Below are 12,288 nucleotides of genomic sequence, written 5' to 3' on the forward strand. Positions count from 1 at the left end.
TCGCCAGGCCACCAAGGGCCCTATCTCCTCCTCGCCCCCTCTAGTGACCGCTTCAAACCATACCACGGATTCAGCCTCCGCCCACCTCATAAGGTCCGCCCACCATAGTTCCACTCTCGGCCTGCTAGCCGATTTCCAGTTCATGGCGTTTGGCCAGAACATATGCCAGGTCCCTCAGCTTGCCCAGGTGCCTAAAGTGTCTGGGCCTGGGGAAGATCCCAAGCATACACGACCAGGCAGATCCCACGTCCAACACCACTCCCCCACCTGCAAGCTTCATCTTAACCTCCTCCCAAAATCTATACACTTCCGGGCAGGCCCAAAACATGTGTAGCAACCCAGCGTCCACCTCCCCACACCTGGGGCATTTTTGAGTGATCAAGCCTCCGAACCGTGCGATCTTCTGGGGAGTCAGGTAGGCCCTGTGAGTAATGTAGAACTGGAGTTGTTGGAGCCGTGCATTTCGGGACACCTTTTTATGATACCCCAGGACCCTCTTCCACTGACCCTCCGTCATGAGTCCACCCATCTCCTCCTCCCATTCATGCCTCAGTTGGGGCAACTCTTTCCCAGCCTTCGTTCTGAGGAGTTTGTATATCCGTGATATTTCATGCCCGCCCTCTGAGACATCATACATAGTTTCAAGGGTGGCATCGGGATCATCTGCCAGTGCCGTCACCGGCCATCTCTCTTACTCGTTGCACTAGCCTGGCATAGGTGATGTACTGGCCTCTGTGCACCCCGTCTCATCCTGCAACTTTTGGAAGTCCAACGCCTCCCCCTCCCGCCATATGTCCCCGAGCGTGGCCAGGCCCACCGGCTCCCAGTGCCTACGGACAGACTGAAACAGTTGGGAGTCGTTTTCGCACAGGGCCACCAGCGGGACCTGCCAAGATAGCGGTTCTGGCTCCCCCATCAGTTTCCACGTTCTGTGCCAGACCTCCCATCCCAACCTCAATAGCCGCCCTCTTCCCTTCAGTTTATTCCTTTGTAGCCACACCACCTCTCTCAGGAAGTATGGGGCCGCATCCTCCCGCAGCAACCTAGATTCCGCCGAATCTTCATCAGACAACCACCTGGCCACATACAACAGCTGCCCCGCCAGATAATATAATTCGAAGTTGGGCAAGCCTATACCCCCCTTCTCGTACGAGTTCTGGAGCTTCCACAGGGCCACCCTATTTCTGGAGTTACCCCACACGAAGCCCCTACACATACTATGAAGTCGTACAAATAGGCTCTTGGGGATCAAATGCGGGACGTTCACGAAGAAATGCAGGAGTCTGGGAAGGACCACCATTTTCAGCAAAGCCGCCCTCCCCATCATGGGCAGGGGCAATCTGGACCAGAATGTCATGCTACTCCTGACCCCCTCTATGGCTCTCTCTGTGTTATGCTTGTGTACCGCTTCAATCCGGTGGTAAATATTTACCCCCAGGTACCTAAACGTGTCGGTCCGCCATGGTATTGGCAACACAGGCAGCCTCTCCAGCGGGACGTCCCTGTACCCGCCCAGAGGGAACAGGCTAGATTTCCTGGGGTTCACTGATATGCCCGAGAGGACAGCATAATGATCCAGTACTTCCAGTACGTACTGCTGGTTCTCCTCCTTAGTGTAAGTAAAGCAGCATATCGTCCGCATAGAGAGATATTAAGTGGCTGCCGCTGGCGGTATTAATGCCCACCTCTCCGTATTGTTGCCGCAAGCATATCGCCAGCGGCTCCAGCGCGAGTATATATAACATGGGTGACCAAGGGCATCCCTGCCTGGTCCCCCTGCTGAGTTGCCAGGCATCCGAGACTGTGGCCCCAGTCTTGACCCTTGCCACCGGGCTGCTATATAACAACTGGACCCATCTGATATACCCAGGGCCCACGCCGTATCCCTGTAGGGCCGCTTTCAGCCAAGGCCATCTCACTGAATCAAAGGCCTTGACCGCATCCAGCGACACTACCGCCATCTCGCCCGTGTCATCCTTAGTATGGTCGATAACATGGTGCAGCCTCCTATGGTTATCGCTGATATTCCTGCCTGGGACATATCCCGTTTGATCCGGGTGGATTAGCTTGCCAATTACCTTCAACCTGTTGGCCAGCACCGCCGTGAGTATTTTGCTGTCCTGGTTTAGCATGGACAGAGGTCTATAAGATCCACACTCAACAGCCGGCTTGCCTGGTTTCAGTAATGGGACAATCATGGCCTCACGGAGGGACAGCGGGAGTTCTCCCTGTTCGTATGCCTCATTAAACAAGGCCAGCAGTGGCTGGAGCAGCTCCTGCACGTACACCTTGTAAAACTCACTAGGCAGTCCATCCGCTCCAGGTGCCTTACACGTGGGGAGGCCCCGGATCACCACCTCCAGCTCATCTGAAGTGATAGGGGCGTCCAGTTCCTCCTGCTCCTGGTCGTCTAGGGTGGGCAGGCCAATGTCTTCCAGTGTGTTCAGGATGTCCTGGCTCCTGTCCTCCCCAGTGTCCTCATACAAACGTTTGTAGAACCTGAGGAATTCCTCGTTCACCCCATCCTGAGTGCTGCGAAGACAACCGTCTTCACCACGGATCTCATGAATAACCACTCGGGGGGGGGGACTCGCTCTTGTACAGCCAGGCCAGCCGTCTGCCTGGCTTGTCGCCTCCCGCGTGCAGCCGCTCGGTGTATTTCCTATGGTTCAATCTACATAGTCGATCCCAAAGAGCGCTGCACGCCACCTGAAGGTCCCTCATCCTAGTCTTGTCTTCCTGAGTGGCGTTCTCGAGACGAGCCAGGCTCTCCAGTTCCCTTTCGGTGTCCTGAAGCTTCTTCCCGATACCCCCTTGAAGTCCCTTGGATTTAGAGATGGCCACTCCGCGCACCACTACCTTAAAGGCCTCCCACAGAGTTCCCCCAGAGCGCACGCTACCCGTGTTTATCTCAAAATATTCCCCGATGGCAACCCTCAGGTCTTCCCGGAATCCCTCATCCTGCAGTGCCTCCGACCGGAGCCTCCATGTGGGGACCCGAGGCCTAGGGGGTTGGTGTCGCCACTCTACCACCAGGGGCGAATGGTCCGACAATACTCGAGCCTTGTATTCCGCCCCCACTATTTCGCCCGCTATCTCAGCAGTTCCAAACACATAATCCAATCTCGTATATGAATCGTATGGCGCCGCATAGTGCGAATACTGCCTCTCTGTGGGGTGGAGTTTCCTCCACACATCTACCAGTCCCAGGTCTCCCAGCAATGTCCCGAGCGCCTTGGCCGCCGGCGACATTTTCCCTTTGGTATCAGCGGACCGGTCGATTTTGGGATCTAAGACGCAATTGAAGTCCCCACCCCACACCATCGCACCCCCTACCAAGGGGCCAAGTTTGCCGTAGAGGGATCTAAAGTAGGCTGCAGTATCATGATTGGGGACATACAGGTTGAGGATGTGTACTTCCCTGTTCTCCAGGAGTCCTGTTATCGCCACCATTCTACCCTCCGGGTCCACTATCGAGTCAAGCACCCGGAACGGCACGTGCAGCGCCACCCAGGTGATGACCCCTCTAGCATACGCCGAGTACGTGGCACCCACTACCTTGCCCTTCCACTTCCTCTTGACCACCTCCAATTTCTCCCTGGTGAGGTGGGTCTCTTGTAGCAGGGCTATGTCTATCCGCATCCTCTTCAGGTATAGCATTACCTTGTTCCGCTTGAGGTAACTATTGAGGCCTCGGACATTCCAGGTAGCTATGCGAAGACTATCCGATGCCATCGGTTTGGTCTGTATTCAGCCCCGCCCTCCCCACAATACCCCTTTGGTCTAACACTCCGCCGGATCTTCCGCCCTTGATCCCCGTCCCCCCTCCCTGTTTCCCAACTACACACCACAGCAAACAACCCCTCCCATCCCAACAAAAGCCCAGCTCCATCCCTGGATCTCAGGCCCACCCGCGTCTGGTCTTATCCCGTATTCAAGGAGTAAGACCCTGCGGGGCGTCGCCGATCTAACAGCGACCTAACTAACTAGATATGTTACTACTGGGGATAAAGGAAGCCTCTTGGAGCTCCCAACCAAGTAACCACGGGTAGGCGCGCCAAATGGGCCAGCCAGTCAGCACCACATCATACGCATCATATACCGTATAAATGACTATTTTCAAGTCCCAATGTCTCGGCCCCATTGCCCTAGGCGACCCAGCCGTAAGCTACTTATCTTCCGTAGTCTCTGCCTGGATGCCTGATTCTTGAGGACTGGCCAGCGCGTCTAGCCAGTCCATCGCTTCAGTCGGTGTTTCAAAGAACAGGGATCTGCTTCTGTAGAAAACTTTCAATTTGGCCGGGTAGAGTAGCATGTAGCGATGGCCAGCTTCACAAAGTCTCCTTTTCACCGCCCCGAAGTGCATCCGACTCCGCTGTACTTGTAGCGTGTAGTCAGGGTAGGCCGTGATCTTGGCCGATCCTCTGTCAATCGTTCCCCCTTTTCGAAAGAATTCAAGAATCTTTTCGCGATCTCGGTAGTTCAGAATTTTCGCGATCACCGGCCGCGGGGGGGCCCCAGGAGGCGGCCTCCTGGTTAGGGCCCTATGCGCCCTCTCGACTGCAAACCCCTGGGTCAGTACCCCGCCGGTAATCTCCTGCAAAAACATGGATTCCACAAATTCCGTGGGGTCTGGCCCTTCCGTTCCTTCAGGTAGGCCCACGATGCGAATATTGTTGCGCCTGGCACGTCCCTCCGCCTGCTCCGCTCTGTCCTCCAGGTTGCCCACCCGTTGCACAAGGGCGTGTAGTTCCTTTTTATGAGCAGCGCAGTCTGCCGTGTTCGTGGCCGCCTCCTTCTCGATAGTCCCCGTGCGCTCCGAGATCGCCCTCACATCCAGTCTAAGCAGATTCACCTCCTCCTGGACGGCACCGATCTTAAGGTTTAAGCCTTCCTGTAGCTCTTTCATGGCGAGGCCCAACTTGGTCTCCCAAGACACTTTTAAGTCCGCAATCGCCGCCAGCACCTCCTGTATCGTGCCCGGTGACTCCGCGGCCGTCACGGGGGTCTCTTTGTTCTTGCCTCCTTCCGCCCCTGAGGGGGACTTGGCGTAAGCCTCCATCATGGGCTGTTTGGCCTTGGGTTTCACACCTCTCGTGGTCATGTTGTTGTATGAGTCGGGCGGGGGCCCGTCCCGCCAGGCACCGAAGGGGAGTCACGCCACTCAATGCTCAAAGCCTGGCCCACCACACCATGGGGCATCCAACACGCCCGGAGCACCCCAACCAGCGGGCCCACGGTCCCGTCGTCACAGCTACATCCGTTCGGCTCTCCAGCTCGCTGGGCCACCGTGCGTCCTAGGCGGTGCTCACGTGTATTAGTCTCCAAGCAAAGGGACCCATGGGTCCTGCACTCGTGATCGCGACACTGACTTCACGATCCTCGGTGTTCGCAGCGTGTCGCCGCCATTTTGTCTTGTCCGCCTGCTCAGGGCTCGTCCCAGTCAATCGCATTTATTTCGGTTTCTGGGCCTCCCAGACATCACAAACTTTCACCGGGTGTAGTGGTGGCATTCCCACACCTGGGCATCGGTTTTCAGCGTCAGCCGGCCCCCCTGGACGTACCCCTCCATCAGGATCAAAACAGGATCAGCGGAGCTCCTCCAGAGTGCGACCCCTTACATGGCCGTCCAAGCCACGCCCCTAAAACTCTATAGTTAGTCTTTTAAATCCACCTCCCCCTGTTTCTGTTCTCCAGGTATATGGGGGCACAGAGAGCTTCAGCACATTCATCTCTCCCATAAAAACAATTCTTGCCATTGGTCACAAATATTAAAATGGCAAATAGGGGCTGTAAAATCTACCTATGGTTTATGGACCAAGTAGGATTAATCTCATATGGTAAGCAGAGCTCACAGGCACATTGTAGTATCTTTTAGTTTCACAGTTATCGTAATTGCTAAATTTTGTAAAATTTTTCACTTTTTAGTTTTTGATATTACTCCCGTCCATTCCTGGGTTAATCAGTCACATAAAACAGTGAATAGTGTGTTGAATAGTATGCCATGAGACATGACGCTTACGGACTGGTAAAAACTGTGTTTGTCGAATAATGTTGTTAAATGCAACTTCAAGGACCGCAAATAAATGGCATCAGAGTACACGGAAAAAGCAAAATCGCAATTGATTGTGAGCACGAAGATGGCTGGGTGTATATATGCGAAACCAGGTCCTTAAGTCTTTCCTTAAGTTGGTAGGAACACGTTCCTGCTGCAGTCGCCTAGATTTAGCCTCTACATTAAAAATGCTGAATGGATACAGAGAAGTCGCAAGAGCAAAGCTGCAGAAAAGTAATGCAAGGTCAAATAATTACCTATTCTGATTGGGAATTCAGATGTACACAACAGTCTGACATGCAGTGCTATCTAATTTTCTGTTTTGCCACAGGGACCTCAATGGCTTTGTTATCTGGTGCAAGAAGGACAAGGTTGCTTTGCCAAAGCCACTCCCCAAGCCAAGGAGTGTCAGTTTGGATATGAGAGGCCTCTCATTGGAAAGCTCAGACTCCAGCCAGGCACAGTAAGTTTTACACGCTGGATCTAGGCTTTCCTGTTCTCTTTTTCTTTAGTATCGTGTTCATCACCCTACAAATCATCCGCCTTCTGTAATGTATTGTTCTGGTGGTTAGACTTTGTTTCAGAATAAATGTAGCAGTTAAGTGGACTTCGGCACAGACAAAGATTTGCTTATTATCCATTGGGTCAGGATGGGCCTGGTATTAGAATTGTAATAGTCGCATCACACTAAAAACATACTGCGGTAAAATGCTGGCATATTATATCGTTAAACATTCTGACATATAACCTGTTTTACATAACGATGCAGTGCATTTTCTATAGGCGAATATCCTATTGCCACGATACTTGCACATTGTTGAAAAGCAAGTTAATTTTTCTAGCTAGTTATTTGCTTAAAGAAACAAAGCTTTATGCAGAATCATAGGGCAGCAGGATGACCTCAATTATCCAAATGAAACTAACTGCTCTATCATGGGTAGTCCTTTCTCAATTCTATTACCGATGAATAATGCTTTGGAAGAATATGCATGTTTTACCTGCCTGTAGATGTTCATTCTAGGCTCTCCATTCAATTTAGATTTTTAAGAGCCGACATAAGCTAAGAATGTTTTATGGCATTACACCATCAATCTCGCAAATGTGAAATATTCTGAGAAAATGGATGCGTAGCAAAGAAGGGACACACAAGGGTGGTTCTTTAATGTGGAGGCACTGCGGCCTTAGCAGTATATGCAGACTGCTCCTTTTGGGGTTGGGCTGCTTTCAATATGGTTGTAATCTCACAGAGAAGATACAAACATGATTGCATCCTCCTGCAGACATATACAAGTGATAGATGCTGTAGTTAAGCATTAACTCATGTATTTCCATTGCAATTTATTAATTGGTGATCTAACCCCATAATACATTCATGCACAGGGACTGGGAACTATGGACCGGCTCGTTGATAACCTTATTATGAGAACCCTATTATGAACAGTCTGTATCCCATGGCTTATGTCTTTATGGGATTGCTCAAACCATTTTTAATATAGTGATCCTTATTGTAGCACAAAACATCTTTTCTTTGCAGACCAAGGCGTGCTTCAAATACTGTGCCTCCAAGGCCTAACCAAAAGCCGGCCCCGTTGCAGCGTGCTGATTCGATCTATGATGCAGCCAGTATTTATGGGATAACAGGTATGTTCTGTTAATTTTAATCTTTCCCTCGAGTCAAGTATTAATGCACTTTGGGGTGTTATCTCGAAAATCGAATCGCTACATGCCATCGGTTTACTAGCATATCTGATACTGGCTAAATTGGCACACCTGGGCAGCATTCCAAAAAATAAACCCAAAAAGCTACTGAAGAACAGCTAAATGTTGGGTGTTTTGTGGCAGGCAATCGATTTTGAATGCTTCTGAGCATGAGCAGTTTCTAGTGATAATCCAGCCTGTTAGTACTCTCAGAATTAAGGCAATATGTATGAGCACTTGTGTAGTTGCCTGTTATGACAGAATTCCAATTTTAGGGATTCCAGGGCCACTTTTAAGGGCCCCTCAACTTTATGCTTTTTCCCCCATTGTTTTTGGGGAGGGCTATGTTTTGTGGATAACAGACTTTTGGTGGCCAAAGGGTTTTTTTCTTATTTAAGGTGTATAGTATTCACTACCACCTAAGACGCAGTCACAGTGCTGATTCTAAGGCACTTGATTTTTACCCTAGAATGATTGCATCACTCTACATAGGTTTCAGGGAGTAGGTTGGTAGCTGTACTTTGGCTCTGACTTCACCAAGTTATTTTACTGCATTGGTAGCCTAATGTGCCTTTTTGGTAGGCTTTGGGGCACCAGTATAGTTTTTAAATAAATACTGCTCTTGTTCATTTTGTAGTTTAGAAATCTACTTCCCACGGACACACGAGAAACAGTCCACACAGATTTGTTCAAAACCAAATTAGAAGCCTACCTCCTCGCCTCAGAGTTACCCTCTTAACCTACCTCTCATCTGCCTGCTAGCTAACATTTGTCCCTCGCCTCTAACCTGCCTCTGTCCCTCACATCCTCTGCCTCCACTCTAGCACTTTACCCATCATGGTCACATCCAGATCACAACTGACTGTACCTACTACCTGCACTTAGAAATGTCTAATTGTGATTGCCCTTAATCTATGTATGGCCACTTATGTATTGTCCACGGTGACTGTTCAATTTTTTCCCCCTCCACAACCTGGTCAGAATGTCCCTCAAACTCACCCCATTGTAAGAAGACTACACTGCTTTCTGTCAAATCTGATTTCTTATCTATTGTACGTTCTTTTGTGATCAAAAGAGCATTGTTCCACCTGTGTATATGTTTCCCTCTGGTGTTCAGGGGCATTCTCACAGTAGCAGGCTCTGTGGCCTCCCCTAGACTACGCCTTCTCAAGACGTCCCATTGCCAGGGGGCTTCCCCTGCTTATGCTTATCTCGCTCTCGCTCTGCGCTTCGCCTCTCCTCGGTGTGCTCTCTCTCCTCAGTCTCCTTGTCTCGGTTCTTTGTATGTCTTATCAAAAAGAGACCGATCCTTTTCCTTGTGCAGCCAAGGTATATTTTAGTGTGGCCTTCAGACCAGGCTCTGAGTACTACAATGTTCTTCAGATTTGATAGTCCCATATATGCTACTAGGTTGGAGAGTCTAGGGAATTTGCTGAAAGGAACGGGAGTCTTTGTGCCCAAAGGGGGAGTCTTTCCCAGTGATGTCCCACTTGCCCAGATCCGAAAGGAAGGTCTTGCGCAGCAGGCTCACCTCCCTAGCGTCAAAGGGGGAGGCTTTGAGCAGAAGGGACACATACCATGAATTTGTCACAGGAGTTATCTACCTGTGCTGATTTCCCCATGTGTTGCATAAACCGAGCAAACTCCCCACTGCTGAATGGGGGACCGTAGTGTAAATTGAGTACTTCTGGGATCCCCCACGCTGAAAAGATATTGTCCAATTTGGGTATTATTGTGCTGGTGGGTGCCACCATCTGCTCCACTGGGAATCAGAAATACTCATCCATGATCAGAAGGCATTATTTACCCTCTGCAAAAGGCCCAAAGAAATCAATCGCCACTTGACTCCATACTGCCTAGGGTAGCTCTAGCATTCAGAGGGTCTCTGCTCTTTCTGTCTGTGTAGTGCTCTGACATAGATGACATTCCCCGATATTCTTTTCCACCATGGCATCGATCCTTGGGAACCACATGGTGTCTCTGATCTGCCGTTTGGTAGCTACAACTATCTCTGTAATAGAGTAAGTTACAAAGTATCCTGAAGTTTATACTTAACTTTAAGTTGCTGGTTGCTCCTTTAAAAGTATATAAGTTGCTTTACTTACTTTTGAAATAGTGGTTCATTCTTCTTAAAAGTAATAGTGTTGGTAATGTTTTATTATTCTTAACTGAATGAGTGTAAACGCTTACCAATGGGGTGTACCTACCTTGAATAACTGTGTCATTCTTAAAGTGTACCACTTGGTTTTGCTTTCCCTGATCTACGTACGCATGAGTTGCTTATTGCCCCTTTGAAACGTATATGGATACCCTAGAACTGTATTTTACACTTCTCAAAAGTATCATTGGTTAAACTGTCTATTCCTGTGGTAGAAATAGTGTAATAAGTTTATATATCAATAGGTTCTAACTACTTTGAATATCTGTTGTTCTTCTTAAACTGTAATATTGGGTTATGCGTTCCCTGTAATGCTTTAGTGAACTTCTAAAATAGTTTACTGTGTTCATACTTATCCTTAGGTAGCTTTAGGCCTCTCTAGGAAGTATAGGAGTTATATTTCTATTTCTGAACTGTGTTCTTAAAAGGAACTACCATTCATGATAGAAGAAAGTCACATATGTTGCAGGAGATCTACTTGTAACAGTGTTGGTCTAAGTGGTTCTGAAAGGGAATAACACTGTATGTTAGGACCAATAGGGTCTGCTGCCTTATGGCATTCTGAAATGTGTTACATTAGGTTTGACTCACCTTGAACTGCTGATTGCTTTTCTTAAAAAGGTTATACTTTGTTTTGTATACCATAAGTATTAAGTTGGTTTTTAATGATTGTGTTTATATAGTATGTAATAGTACTGACCTTTCCCAAGATTTGTCATAGCCTACATGTATTTATAATAAATCATAATTTTTTACAATACATAGTGTTTCAGTGTTTCTTTGAACAATATGTATGGTACAATTTATTTGTACCTTCCTACAAGCCCTCTCTCCCTCCTAACATAAGCCTAGCTGTAATGTCCATGCTACCAACATTCTCGTGTGGTACAGTCTTATACTAAGAGTGGAGTTTTTGTATTGCCTCAGATATGGTTTTATGTAGTCCTTCGACTTTAGAAAAAACGTTCCTAACACACTCCTACTAAACTTTACTGTGCAAGACAGCTCTCTTCAAAATGTTAACACTCCCTACATTTCGTTATGTGCTGCAAAATGCTACAGTTCCTGTTCCTAATGCGGTTTTGCTAGGATTGATGGTATCCTTTGAGAACTATTATGGTGCGGGAGGGTAGACGCTGCAGAGCTCTGTGGAAGGGAGGAATAGATCTGCCTAATCTCCAACGATATTACTGGGTTCCACAACTGGGAGTGGTAAATGATTGGCTGCATGGGACCGCAGACTACCAGCCATTACAATAAATAAGGGATGAATGAAAGGAAAGTCACCTACGCAAGTGCTCTATGGAGGCAGGAAAGGGAATACAGCCATCGCAAAAATAATACAACACACCCTGCAAGGTATGGTGGGAAGCACACAAACACATTGGGTGGGGGTAGGTCAACCTTGGATCGGCCCCTCTGGAATAACGCACACCTGCCGGAGATACTTAAAATGGAACACTTTAGCGGTCAGGAGGATTGCGGGATACTTAATCTAGCCGATGTGGTACAGGAGGGACGGCTCATTCCATTTGAGACACTACAAGGCACACATGGACTGCCAGGTAGTGAGCGATATAGGCACATGCAGCTAGCCCACACAATGGGATTCCAGTTTCAGTCCTTGGATGAGATTCCCAAAAGCACACCCCTTGAAGCTAATATCCTTCCTGAATGCATTGTTACCAAGGTAACCTCCACCCTATATCAAGTACTAACAGCGTTTGGGACTAAGGAACTGACTTGGCTAAAGGAAAGTTTGGAAAAGGGCATTGGTTCATTAGAGCCAAGGAATGGGTAGCATCGCTTATGTTCTCAGCAGATCTATGTGATAATTGCGACTGCCGAAAATGCTGACTTACTTTTTAAAATCCATTTACACCACATATATATGTGGGGGGAGACCCCCCACCCCCTGCAGCCTTCCCATATTAATATTATATTCTATACCCCCCACATATATAGGTGGTGTAAGGGGGGGTTCCAAAAAGTCAGCATTTTCGGCCATCGTAATTGTCAGGGCGACATTTTGGTACAATTTCTTCTCCACTGATCGGCCAGACTCTGACTTAATTCAATACAAGATACTACACAGTTTCTATTACTCCCAAATGGCACTGGTAACATGGGGCAAAGTGGATAATGATAATTGTCTACGATGCGGGAGATCAGGGTGCACCTTCTTCCACATGTTATGGGAATGTGGGCAGATTCAAGTTTTCTGGGGGAAATGCATGGACAGGCTCTCCACGCTACTGGGTTCTCGGGTGCCTAAAGACCCGAAACTAGAGTTGTTGGGAATATGGTGTGAGGCAGAGTTTGCTAAATATGAAAGTATTTTGGGACGTAACAATCTGGCTGGCTAAGAGGACCATTG

General features: G+C 48.5%; 1 protein-coding gene across 1 annotated transcript in view; it reads left to right on the forward strand.

Annotated features, from left to right (window-relative positions):
• Positions 1-12,288, forward strand: part of MVB12A (multivesicular body subunit 12A) — a 222,113-nt gene that overhangs the window by 99,208 nt on the left and 110,617 nt on the right. Inside the window, exons 6-7 of the mRNA XM_069604019.1 lie at positions 6,387-6,518; positions 7,590-7,696. Coding sequence (XP_069460120.1) covers positions 6,387-6,518; positions 7,590-7,696 — 239 coding nt within the window. The remainder of the gene's footprint in view (positions 1-6,386; positions 6,519-7,589; positions 7,697-12,288) is intronic.

This window comes from Ambystoma mexicanum, chromosome 3q, assembly GCF_040938575.1.
Source record: "Ambystoma mexicanum isolate Mex_15411 chromosome 3q, UKY_AmexF1_1, whole genome shotgun sequence".
NCBI classification, from domain to species: domain Eukaryota; kingdom Metazoa; phylum Chordata; class Amphibia; order Caudata; family Ambystomatidae; genus Ambystoma; species Ambystoma mexicanum.